The sequence below is a fragment of the Mastacembelus armatus genome, chromosome 2 (genome assembly GCF_900324485.2).
Source record: "Mastacembelus armatus chromosome 2, fMasArm1.2, whole genome shotgun sequence".
Lineage (NCBI taxonomy): Eukaryota > Metazoa > Chordata > Actinopteri > Synbranchiformes > Mastacembelidae > Mastacembelus > Mastacembelus armatus.
The window spans coordinates 10,564,841-10,577,935 of record NC_046634.1 but is presented as its reverse complement, the minus strand read 5'-3'; the positions used below and the strand labels follow the sequence as shown (position 1 = coordinate 10,577,935).

The 13,095-nt window shown below is 45.3% G+C and overlaps 1 protein-coding gene across 3 annotated transcripts; it reads right to left on the bottom strand.

Moving 5' to 3' along the window:
* Positions 1–720: 720 nt before the first annotated feature.
* On the bottom strand, positions 721–13,093 carry lrrfip1b (leucine rich repeat (in FLII) interacting protein 1b). 3 transcript variants are annotated; one of them, XM_026301339.1, is made up of 16 exons: positions 12,631–13,093; positions 11,007–11,093; positions 7,869–7,919; positions 7,441–7,518; positions 7,191–7,226; positions 6,922–7,047; positions 6,637–6,807; positions 6,452–6,544; positions 5,967–6,059; positions 5,622–5,714; positions 5,231–5,363; positions 3,192–3,241; positions 3,004–3,118; positions 2,698–2,777; positions 2,500–2,604; positions 721–2,355 (listed from the first exon to the last, which is right to left on the bottom strand). In XM_026301339.1, the coding sequence occupies exons 1-16, from the start codon at positions 12,718–12,720 to the stop codon at positions 2,245–2,247; spliced, it is 1,512 nt and encodes a 503-aa protein (XP_026157124.1). In that variant the 5' UTR covers positions 12,721–13,093; the 3' UTR covers positions 721–2,244. The 3 variants fall into 3 exon arrangements, with proteins under 3 accessions (XP_026157124.1, XP_026157125.1, XP_026157126.1); XM_026301340.1 differs by lacking the exons at positions 5,622–5,714; positions 5,967–6,059; XM_026301341.1 differs by lacking the exons at positions 5,622–5,714; positions 5,967–6,059; positions 7,441–7,518.
* Positions 13,094–13,095: the final 2 nt, after the last annotated feature.

Below are 13,095 nucleotides of genomic sequence, written 5' to 3'. Positions count from 1 at the left end.
AGTCATATTTTTATCACTGCAGCTGGTAGAAACAGTAGAAGTACTCAGACCCTTTACTGCAGTAACAGTACAAATACCACAGAGTAAAAGTCCTGCATTCGAAATGTTACTGCAGTAAAAGTCCAAAAGTATCATCATCCAAATGTACTTGAAGTTTGCCTTCCCTATATACTTCTAATTTGAAGTACTTTATACTGCTGGGTAGCTGACGTTAACTACCTTATATACTTCTAATTTGAAGTACTTTATACTGCTGGGTATCTGGTGTTAACTACCTTAAGTACTTCTAATTTGAAGTACTTTATACTGCTGGGTATCTGGTGTTAACTACCTTAAGTACTTCTAATTTGAAGTACTTTATACTGCTGGGTATCTGATGTTAACTACCTTATATACTTCTAATTTGAAGTACTTTATACTACTGGGTATCTGGTGTTAACTACCTTAAGTACTTCTAATTTGAAGTACTTTATACTGCTGGGTATCTGGTGTTAACTACCTTAAGTACTTCTAATTTGAAGTACTTTATACTGCTGGGTATCTGGTGTTAACTACCTTAAGTACTTCTAATTTGAAGTACTTTATATACTGCTGGGTCTCTTGGGAATTCCCCACCAGGGATCAATAAAGTTTACGATCAGACTTATTATATTTTAAATGATGAACAAAAAGTTAAGTTTCCATGTTTGTTGTTTCTGAAACTCAAACTCAGACAGAAACTCAGATGTTGCATGAATTTAATGTCGTGTTTCAAAACATCCAACAGCTGATCAATAAACCCCCTGAGCCACTGCAGCATCGGTACATGTTGATTTGATTGATTGATATCCCATGTCCTAATCAATAGAGCAACGACAAAGCACAAAGATCCCGGACGTTCCTGCACTTCGGCCTCAGACAGACAAATATTGCACAGAGCTTCCACCTCGGTAAAGACTCATAAACATGAAGTATTGATGATATTGACGATCTTTGTCTGTGGACGGTTTCAGTCTTATTGCATTTTACATCAGTTGTTCTATTCAAGCAGAGTCCGATTCCTAGACGTCGTTCATGCTACGTGGGAACGTCCCAACATGAAAAGGAGACGTATGAAGCGTTGACACGCCCACACTCAAAGTTTCTGATCAGATCAAGAAGTTTCATTGGTTCATTGATTGATCGCAGACATTTACAAGCTGGTGAGTTTACATTGCGAGCGCTGAGTCCTGAACAAACATGAAGACATCAGATTCTCTGGTGCACCAGGTGTCTCTGCACCTGCTAATGTAAACATTAACACCTGACCACGCCCTCTTTTGGGACCTGAAAAAGGGGGGCGGGGCTAGGAGCTGGCTGACCCATCACTTTTGGTCTTTTTTGGCCTGTTAACTGGTTTTCTTGTCATGTTTGTTTGAAGCTGCTTCAATCGTGCTTGTTCCAGATGAATTAGCTGCAGCGATACGTGACGTCGAGTCACCCTCCGCGTTTGTCTGGGCCCAGAGCCAGAAAATACTGAGAACCAGGAAAACAGGCGAGAACATGGACGGAGACACGAGTGTTTTTCCACATGAAAACATAAAAGCCGAAGGAAGACAAAAAAAAATTAGCAGACGAAGAAAGCTGAAACACGGCTGCCGTTGATCCGGTCCGACCCTCACTGTTCCAGTCTGATCTGGTCTGTTCAGGTCTGACCCGGATCAGGTCTGAACGGCTCTTCCAGTCCAATCCAACCTAATCCAGTGAGATCCGATCTCTGCTGTCACTGACTCTTTGAGGGAAACGAGAACCGGTAGAGGCAGGAGATGGATGATCATAAAGCAGATGTGCCGTTTGTTTCACCAGCCTTGTTGGGCCGGGCGGGTGGAGTGTCAGGAGGAAAACTAGACACATTTTGTTGTTGGCTCTTAAATGAAAACACTTTTCTGGAAACTCAGCTGGTGTCAAGATCTTATTTACCCTCAAACAGAACAAGACTTTGTGTCGTCGATCTGAAGTTTTTCCTCCGACACTCGACTGAGTCTGAGCACAAACAAACTGATGTCCTGAGCATCGAATTGATGATTGATTGATTGATCTTCCTCCTGAGTCCAAGGTCAGATTTTTTCTTTTCAGTTTCTGGTTTTGGTTTGTTTTTGGGTCTGAAAGAAGTTTTCACCAGCCTTTAACTCCACCCGTCCTGGAATTCATGCAAAGTAAAAACAAGTGCATCACAAACGCTCTGGTTGAAACAGGAAGAGCTGCCTGACGCCTCCCAGGACGAGGTCACTGCTGGGCCAGCAGGGCGCTGCGGTTGGCCTTCATCTTCTCCAGGCGCTTGGAGAGGTGGCTGTTACTGGTCTCCAGCTCGTCGATCCGGTCCAGAGCCGAGCGGAGCTGCAGGACGGCAGGAAATGACATTAACACACTGACACGACAACAAAAGACAAAGTGGGGCTTTTACAGATTAACAGTTTAGTTCTGGTTCTTGAACTGAGACAAGCTGAAGTTTCCACATCAGTGAAGTCAAACAAACACCACCTCTCTCTGCAGCTTCCTCTTCTCCACCTTCAGCTCGTCTTCGACCTTCTCAGCGTTTTCTGACGCCAGTTTGTAGCGGGTCACCTGACCGTCCAGACGGATCACCTGGGAAAGGTAAACACGGTTCTTCCTGTTTCTGTTTGGGCTGAAGGAAAAACATCCACAGACACTGACGGATCCGTGTGTGTCTCTACTTACGTTTTGTTCCAGCGCAGCGACTTCCTGTTCAGACTTCACCAGCTTGAACTTGAGATCACTGATCTGTCTGTTGGCGTCTCCTTTAAAACCATGAAAATAAAAAGCAGCTGTGACTTCCTGAAGTCTGACTAAAACAGAAATCATCAATATTTAGACTCAGATCATGTGACAAAGACAAAGAGAAAACAAAAAGGCACAGAAAGTGAAAAAGACAAAAACAGATGAAGACACATGAAGAAGTTAATCCTGACAGAGAAGAAGAACGTGAGAGACAACACCACAGACACAAAGAGGACCAGTACGGACTCTGCAGGTCCAGCAGATGAGAATCCACCCCGTTCTCCAGGCCGACCCCCTCTGGATCCTGGACCCGGTCCGTCCTGTTCTGTCTCTGCTCCAGCTCGGACTTCAGCAGCCGCACCTGCTCGGACACAGACGGGAATCTCAGAAACAGCCACGAATGCGTGGAACCAAAGCAAACAGCAGATCCTCACCTGATCCTGCAAACCCTCCCTCTCTTCAAACAGCTTCTTCAGCCGCAGCTCTGAAACGACACAAAATGAGACGTTCAGTTTCAGGACCCGAGCGGACGCCAGCGGTTCTGCAGGTCTGAAAGAAGGAACCAGCTGTGGACCTTCCTGTTTGTTGCTTTCTTCTTTTTCCCCTCTCTGGCTGGAAGAGGCCAGGACTTAAGGAGAAAACAGCAACACAAACAGAAACATCCGATTTTTCTTTCAGTCTTTAAGTAAATTTTTTATTGAGATCATTTCAAAAAACCGCAGGTTTGTGGCTCATTACAGCAACTTTCTGGAGCCACAGAGTAAAAACACAGAATATACGTGGGACTAGTTTGATTCAGAGACTTGACACAAAGATTTGCCCAAACTATGAAAAAGACGACAAAACCTGGAGACAGAACTCGAGTTCTAAACAAATCACAAGAATTCAGCACAAAAACATGAGAAATGTTCTGATCCCTGTGAACGATGGAAATAAAGTCAACATCATTCAGGTGTTGTTGTCGCAGACATTTGATTTCTAACATTAATTTCTGATTTTTGCTGAAAAAGTCATCGAAGAGATTTTACGGCTGGGACTGAAATCTTTGAGCGCCGTTTCCTGCTGCTCGTCACCCAAATGACCTTGACGTCTTCGACGACGACGTCCGTCACCGCTTGACGCTGTTGTGTTGCGGCTCGTCGTGCCGGCGTCTCCTCGTCAGCCTCCTCGCAGCTGTCCACGTCGTCCAGCACCAGCTCCTCCACAATCCGGTGCTTCTGTCCCGTGGACCCGTGAACCTGCCGATCCTCAATGATTCTTCCTTCCTGCAGACTCAGCGCCAGGTCTGGGGAGACCACCAATTTGATTTTACTTGCAGTTTTGGTCAAAAACCTTCTGAGCTTTGAAATGTGCCCGACATGAGTGTTTGTTGGTAAAGTCCGAACCCTCCTGGGTTTGGTCCTTTTACGTACAACCTCCCCTCGTTGGTTTGGTTGAGCTTCCTGACCCACACAGACACTGAGCCGACTGACTTCCTTTGGATTTGTTGATGTATTCGCTGAACCCTCAGAACTTGTACTGAACGTTTCAGAGTTACCAGCCAACATCCCAGAGACAGAACCGATGCCATCTACAGGTCCAGATCTTGAATCAAAGCCTTTTGAAACCTGGTCATCAACTGGTTGGGGGACGGCAGATTTCGGTGCAGCAGCAGGTCCTGACTTGTTTCTCTGTGGTTGTTTCTTCAATCCTGCGTTTCTGAACAGATTCCCGGCCTGGCCCGGTCGAAATGGCTCATTTGGATCCTTTTCAGTTTGTTTTCCTGCCTCCTGGTTTCTGTCTGGATTTTTCTCTGTTCTGCCTCTGACGGGTTTTTCTGTCAGCACCAGTTTTACAGCCTGAGCTTCGGTCTGTTCTCCAGAGGAGACGACATTCAGGCACCGGGAACGATTGTGAATCTGACAGTGGTCGTACGTCACGGTGTCCGGTGGAGGTTTTCTGCCCCCTGCTGGCAGCTGCTCTTCAATCCTCCCTGAAAGACCATGAAGAAGAGATTGGGGGACCCAGCAGAGTCGACGGGTTAGAGACGCACAAACTGGACAAACGTTGGGAAACAACTGGAACCAACGACGCATGAATCAAAGAAGAACTAAAGGTGATGAACTTTAAAACATCCCACCTGAACAAGACGCTGAGATTTCACAGGTTCTCCTTAAAAACTCAAACATGCACAGGAACTTTTTTATTCCAACATGACACTGATTTCTGCTAAATGTGCCTGAATCATGATGTGGAACAAATCTGATATTAATGATAAAGTTAAAATGATCACAAAAGTATTTTATTGTCATAAACAACTTCCCCGCAGTCAGATCATTACACTAATCGATAATCTATTCCTCATATTATTTATTTATTAACTGACTTCCTGTTTCATCATCTGGACTAAAGTGACTGTCTAAACTTGAAAAACTCATGACTGATCACGTGACAGTGACTAATCAATAATCATGAATCAGAAACGACTTCTCACCGAGCACGCTCTCCCTGCCGCCATGACACGACTCCTGAGCCAATCGGGAGCCGGAATCTTCGCTGACATCATCCTCAGCCGGTGCTGCGTCCCCATTGGCTGCGACTTCAGGGGAGACGACGACTCCGTGTTGCTGTTCAGGAGAAAATCATCAAATCATTTATCGATCAATAACCTCTGATCAATAACCTCTGATCATTGATCAGAAAACTGGAGTTTTCATGTCGTGAAGCTGTAAAATATTTGATCTGCAATAAAATAAACGACGTTTGTGTCTGAATCAAGCTGCTCTGGGGAAAGGACACAATGACGTCATCAATCTTCAGGTGAATGAGGACGATGACGCTGGTGACGTCACACAGGTGAGCTCAGGTGTTCCTCCTCCAAATACCTTCAGTAAATCTCGGAGTCGCACCACCTCGTCACTGAGCCGGTCTCGTTCGATCCGAACGATGTCGGAGATTTCGCTCTGCCGCTCTAACGCCTGAGGCGACGCAGGGAGGAGCAGGAAGGTGAGGAGACAAGGAAGGAAAGGTGTTAGTGAAGGAAACAGGAGTTAAACAGAAGAATTAGTGCAGGTTAAGACCTGAAGCTGCAGGCCGGAGGTTTTAGATTTAAAAACGGAGGTGGAGCTAGTTCATGTCAGTCCTGTGTCAGGTGTTGGTACCAGACGCACCAGAAAAACACAGCTGCTGTGTTTGACTGAAACTAAACGTCTGAAAGTGCAGCGTCGTACCGCGATCTTCTTCTCCTTCCACTGCAGAGCCTCCTGCAGGTCAGAGACCTCCTGACAGTAACTGCTGCTCTTCTGCCGCAGATCAGACACTTCCTGTTGACCGGAGACGGCGGCAGGAGGCGAGGAAGGGAGGAAAGGAAGGATGGGAGGAAAGGAAAGGAAGGAAGCGACAGCAGAAAGAAGTTAGTATGAGCTGCATTAGTCAGTCATTAGTTCATATCGTCTGCACAGCTGAGATGATTCATTAGTTTATTCTACAGCTGCAACGATCATTGATCGATCGGTCGATTTGTGATGTATCGCAGTGAAACACATTTCTCTGAGGAAGCAAACCGAACGTTTGAGGACGTCGTCCTGGGAAATAAGAGAAAATAAAACTACACCCGACAGTTAATGCAACAACATTTTCCGACAATTAAAGCGACAGTTTGTTAAACACGTTTGATGTTCCAGTAGTTTCAGAGCTACGACTGAGAGTAACTGACCGTCAGTAGATCTTCAGTCTGTCTCAGAGTCTCCCTCATCTCTTTGAACTGGAGCTGCAGGACGGCGTGAGCCCGACGCTCACTCTCCAGCTCCTGAAACACACAGACACTCTCAGGTTCAACCTGTTTGTTTTACTAATCAATAACCACCGTACGCCTGTTTAGGCCCCTGTGTGACCTCTGACCCTGGTCCTGTCGTCACAGTGCCGTCTGGTCTCCCACAGCAGCTCCTCCATGTCGCTCAGCTCCTCCCTCAGCGTTTCCACCTGATAAATCAGAGTCGACTTCTCGTTGTGCAGCTGAGCGTTAGAAACCATCGCTTTACGGTACTTCTCCTCCGCCTCCGCCAGCGAGTCCTGAAGACGTAAAGAGACGGATCATTAATTACTGACACTGAAAACAGACCAGCTGTGTTTATTATTAGTTAGGAGACAACATGGTGTTAATTTATTCATTCAGTTTATTCGCACCTTGATTTCTCTGATTGACGCCTCAGTTTCCACGGAGAACGACGTGTCGCAGCTTCCTCTGCGAGATGAAGCTCCGCCCAGAGAGGCAAGCGTGGCGGCCGACAGAGTCGACGCCGTCCTGGAGCCCTGAGGAGGAGGAGGAGGAGGAGGAGGAGGAGGACACCATCATCACAGTCATCTTTCTGTGTCCTGTGGCTTTGGTTTCATTTCATTATTTAGTGTCAACATGAGTCAGTTTAGTTTTTTCACCAACGGACCGGTTAACTTACTTTTTCCAGGAAGTCTCTGTCGGGGCGCTCCTCCACCTGGACACACAAACACACACACACTTCACTGACTGAGCTAAAATGCTGTTACCATGGAGACAGAAATGTTTCCAATAAAAACTTTATTGACTGAAGCTGCAGGTGCACAAACAGCCACCAGGTGAAGCCCCAGTCCAAACAGCTAAAGTCAGGGAGGAGAACCAGAGAGAAGAGGGGCCAACAGTCACACTGACACCCAGACATGAGAGCTCACCACTGGGCTCGCACGAGCTGAGCTGGCCCTGGAGGAGGCTCGAGAGCTGGAGCCCAGAAAACCACTGTAGTCTGAAGGCTGGGGGAGGAGGAGGAGGAGGAGGAGGAGAGGAAGAGAGGAGGAGGTGGAAGAGGAGCAGAAGAGAAGGCAAGGAGAGGAGGAGGTGTAGGAAAGAAGGATGAGGAGAAGAGGATGAAAAGTTAAAGTCAGAAAACGAGGAACAGAAAAACATGAACATGCCTTCAGGTGTGTTTGCTTTACTGCTGTGGCTGTGTCAGGCGGGTGGAGCTATCTAAACAAATAAATCTTGTATCGAAACATGTTTTTATTTCGGATTCATTCTCCGCCCCATGTTTTCTTTGTGAAGGGGGAGGAACGAACATGACAACACTGAAGCTTTGGTCTGAAACAATAACCGTGGGACTCACCCTGAGGCTGCCTCGACTCCCCACCGACATCCTCTCCTCATCATCTGAGACCTGCACACACAGACACACACAGTGAGACCAGAACCTGGACCAGTCAAACTACAGTAATACAGGTCTAGACTAGGTCTAGCTGAGTCTCTGTGGTTTTAGCAGCATGTTAATGGGTGCGATGGTCTGGGGACACTGAAACCTTCTGCAGGTCCAGTTAACTCTGACACCAACCAACCATTACAGCAGCATTAAGGCACCAAACAGGGACAAGAGAAGAGAAGTAAAGATACAGACCGAGGCGTGTCTCCGCGAGTGGCGGGAATACCGCTCACTGTCCTCCTGAAAGGCCATGAAGAAGAAGGAGACATTACAGAGCAGATAGTGCAGAAGAAGAAGAAACAGAGACAGTCCTGACAGACAGAGAACAGGGACCGAACAACAGTGAACCTGTCAGACATGCTGAGGGAGTCAATGCCCACATACTGCAAAATAAAAATAAAAATAAGGACGAACACTGATCTGCCCTTCAAAATAAAACAGTCAGACCAAACTAATTTAAAAAATGATCTGTAAAAATAAAACAAATATACAAACCACAAAGACTTTACATTTGAAGGAAATTAATTTGTAATCATTATTTTAGGAGTGTACACACCAAAGTGCAGTAAAACAAACAAACCTAAAGTAAACAAAGGAAACAAGCAGTAAAATAAACTGATAATGTGCCAGACGTGGATTAAACTGTTAATCCTGTGTCTGTCTGTGAGCGCGTGCACAACTAACAAACGAAAAGCTGCACATGTGCACGTCTACAACAAGAGGAGGAGGATGAACAGACTCCTACCATCCACTGTTCAATGTGCCCCCACTTATTATCCAGACCATAATACTTCTGGAGGAGGAGGAGGAAGAAGAGGAGGACGGGGAGGAAGAGGAAGTCAGAAAACAACAAACACATTCAGAAAAAAACAAAAACAAAACATGAAACTGCTTCAGGTATATTTGTTTTACTGCTCTGGCTGTGTCAGACTGTGTTACACCGGGTGGTGTAAACTCCACCCGGCTGCTGGTCCCAGAGGAGTAAAACAAATCCTGTGTGTTTAGGGAGGAACAGAGAAGTTAGTCGTACCTTGTGACTGTGAAACAGCTACAGGAAGCAGGAGGCAAGAGGAGAGACATATGAGGTCAGAGGTCAGAGGTCAGAGGGCGTTGGGGCTTCAATGACAAAAGCTGAGTATTTGAAGTACTTAATATACCGCCGGGTAGCTGAGGTTAACTACCTTACATACTTCTAATTTGAAGTACTTTATATACCGCTGGGTAGCTGACGTTAACTACCTTATATACTTCTAATTTGAAGTACTTTATATACCGCTGGGTAGCTGACGTTAACTACCTTACATACTTCTAATTTGAAGTACTTTATATACCGCTGGGTAGCTGACGTTAACTACCTTATATACTTCTAATTTGAAGTACTTAATATACCGCCGGGTAGCTGAGGTTAACTACCTTACATACTTCTAATTTGAAGTACTTTATATACCGCTGGGTAGCTGACGTTGACTACCTTACATACTTCTAATTTGAAGTACTTTATATACCGCTGGGTAGCTGACGTTAACTGCCTTATATACTTCTAATTTGAAGTACTTTATATACCGCTGGGTAGCTGACGTTAACTACCTTATATACTTCTAATTTGAAGTACTTTATATACCGCTGGGTAGCTGACGTTAACTACCTTATATACTTCTAATTTGAAGTACTTTATATACCGCTGGGTAGCTGACGTTAACTGCCTTATATACTTCTAATTTGAAGTACTTTCCATACTGCTGGTATCTTGGGAATTTCCCCCCAGGGATCAATAAAGTTTGATGATCAGTCTGTATTTTGTTGGATCCATCTGATTCTGAAAAGGAACTAAAGTTATCAGATAAATGTAGAGCAGGAAAAAGTCCAAGGTTTGACTCTGACATGTAGTGAAGTCCAAGGATGAAGTAGTACCACATGACTTTACCATCTGAGTCTCTCCCTGATTTTACAGAAAGCTGAAAAACCAGTTTCTCCACTGAAGATCTGTTTTGTTTACATGAACTTCAGGAAACTGTTAATCAATCAATGATCTAATCAATAACAGGTGAGCTCATGTTTAGTTTCTGTGTGTAAAAATGAAAAGTAGAGATGAAAAGTGTCTTGTTAGAATAAATGTATGTGGTGATAACATGAACCGTTCTACTGAGAACCTCATGAGCTGTTCTGAGCAGAAACTAACAGAAAACCCAAAGTGTTTCTAGAGAACCGAACGATTTGAGCAAAGACAACGAGGGAAGAAACAGACGACGTTCTAACAGGAACAACTTCTTGTTTTAATGTGAAAGAACCGCACATATTAAACCTCAGGCTGTTTATAATAAACTGTCAACGCGCCACATCAGACCTGTCAATAAAGTTAATTTTCAAACAAAGCTTTGTTAAAGTTACTCACCAGATGTGCACAATAGGAACCAAACATCACTCTGCTGTATAGGAACAGACTGACTGAGGCTGCTGAGTAAACACTCACACACACTGACCTTTGACCCCTCAACACACACTAGACAAACTTCACTTGTATCTGATCATGTATGGTTATCTGTTCATCAATCAAACTCCCATCTCTGGAGTCACATGACCGAAGTTCACATTCAAGTATTTAGTTCTTCTATTTTCTAGAGTTCTGTGTTTCCACCTTCACATTTAGTCAAAGTGTCTGATTAAAGCAGCAGGACTGACACTGATCAGCTGCTGTTTGCAGTGAACCCATGGGTGCACAGACAACTGACCCTGGTTCAGTGTGAAACTGAAGGAAACTTAAAAACAGCAGGATTCTCAATGAAGTTCTGCAGCGTCTGTGGTTTTATGGAGGTTTACTGTACAGGGACGTCAGAGATGATGAGATGCTCAGCTAGTTTAAGTCACACTGAGTCACGTCTGTGTTTTTGTTTCACTACGACCATAAGTCGACAAACCTGTTCCCCTGAGGAAAATATCCAACAGCTGAGTTTCATGTAAACAGCATTTTTTCTTCCCTTAGTTCCCAGTAATATGGTGCTGCCACAGTCCGGTTTGAGGACTTGTTGCTATGACAACAGCCTGGCTCACCTCCTTCTGGTGTCGCTCTAGCTCCTTCATCCGGATCTCTCGGGCCTCGGCTCTTGCTGCTCGCTTCGCCGCCAGCCTCGCCTCCGCCTGCACACACACATCAACATGTTACCGATCATGAGGTCGAGGTCTCGGGTCTTTGGTTTGTCACAGTTCCGCCGATTTAAACCTGATCCGACCTAATTTCAATTAAAGATTCAAAATAAATGACTGCAACATCTGCACATCTGTAAAAATGAAATGATTTGAAACAGTCTAAACTCAGTTTCCTCCAGCAGGGGGCGTGTCTCTGACTGCAGGTGGAATGTGGGCTGTCCACCTGTCTTCATACCTGAGACACTCCCTCCACCAGCATGACAGCAACACACCCTGACACCTGAATACCTGCAGAGGACACACCTGTAGTCACCTGACATCGCCTGAGCAGCTTCAGTCTGACTTTTAGATCAAACTGGCTCTTTCCTGTTAAAAATAAGGTTTGTTTGTTTTCCACAGGTGACGACATGAGTCCACCTGGGGTAAATAAAAAAGCACAACACAAATAAAACGTTTGTATTAAATGTTATTTATTTAACACAACATACAAACTTCAGATTGTTATGAATGTATGTGAGCAGGTTAAATAAGATCAGCCGTTAACTGTGTAACAAACAGGATGATGATCTGGATGGTGTGGAGATCTGTGTCAGTCATGTTGTGATGCAGATTAACGTTTGTGCTGCTGCAGGATTAAAGGATGGAGGTCACGCCAACACACACACACACACACACACACACACCGACAGGGGAACGCACACTAACACACACTGGTTTGTTCCCAGTAGGTCAGCGAGGAGGGGGAAAGGGACTCATGTCTGTCAACACCAGACTCCATTCAATAAACACACTATTCAAGTAACAGTTTCATTCACTACGTTGTGACTGAACACAAAGAAACCTGACAACTGTAGAACAACGTCAGGAGTGTCGGGGCGTCCAGTCAGAGTTAGAAACACAAAGTTTATCTCAAAACTACATTTTCCCCCCATGAGCATTTGGTTCTAATGTCACAGTTTATGACCTAAACTGTCATGAGGTTTAAAGATGAAGCTTGTTCCTTCTCCTAAAACACAAACGAGGAGCCAGTAAAAAGGAGAAGCCTCATCCTAAACCACAGCAGAGGAGGAAGAGGAGCAGCTCATTCATCAGCTTCACATTCCTGAGTCGGTTTGTAGGACGGGAACAAAAGGAGGCTTTGTTCCAGGGCGCTCAGAAACGATCCGATTCTGGATTAGTTCACGTTTGGTTTATAAATCCGTTTACATTTAACAACCGAGTTTCCAATTCACCCCATCACTATATTAACCATATTTCTATCCTCTATCATTACACCACTGTTGTTTCTGATCGTTGGTATTGATCAGTGTTTTATCTGGGGTGGGGTATTTGGCCCGGGGCCCCTCACAGGTGAGTCCGGCCGTGTCACAACGTTACCGGATGATTTAGTGATTTTTCCGCTGCTGTTTTTTTTTCCGCAGCGTGACTCAGTCTGCTCTCACCTCTGCTGCTGTAACGACACCTCCCTGATCTGAAATCAAAGCCTTTATCAATAACCTGATCAATCAGTATCGATAAGCAGTCCTACCTCTCGTGCGATCTGGTTCAGGGCATCATCCTCGGCGATCAGCTTCTCCCGGTTCGGGATCCTTTTCCTGCCCGGTCCCTGAGTGCCCATGGTTCAGGAGCTCGTCACTGGGAGCCGAATTATCCACAGAGGTCTCCGTCAGTCCGGAACATACAGATCCGGTGCCCAAATGTAAAAAAAAACAAAACTAAATAAACCTGTTTAAGATTCAAATCCAGCGTTTTTCTAATGCTACGCCGCGGTCAGCTCCTTCCGGTTCGGAATCTGTACGTCCCCATCGTTCAGGTCGTTTTTACCGTGGGCCGAAACATCCACAGAGGTCTCCTTCAGTCCGTCACGCCGGATTGGTTTCCGAGAAGCGAGGAAAGGACAAAATTAATGCGTTCCGGTTTAAAAACGGGTATTTTCCCGGTGTCATTCGGCGATGGAGTGTCCGGAGCGGCTGCGGGCCGAGCTGCCACCGCG

Bases quoted from the DNA above. Each gene is read 5' to 3' on its own strand.
- lrrfip1b (XM_026301339.1), bottom strand. From the start codon at position 12,720: ATGGGCACTCAGGGACCGGGCAGGAAAAGGATCCCGAACCGGGAGAAG. The intron at 7,920-11,006 runs GTGAGCCAGGCT...CTGTGTGTGCAG, and splicing joins TAGAGCGACACCAGAAGGAG to GTCTCAGATGATGAGGAGAG. The intron at 5,715-5,966 runs GTACGACGCTGC...GCGTCGCCTCAG, and splicing joins GGAAGGAGAAGAAGATCGCG to GCGTTAGAGCGGCAGAGCGA.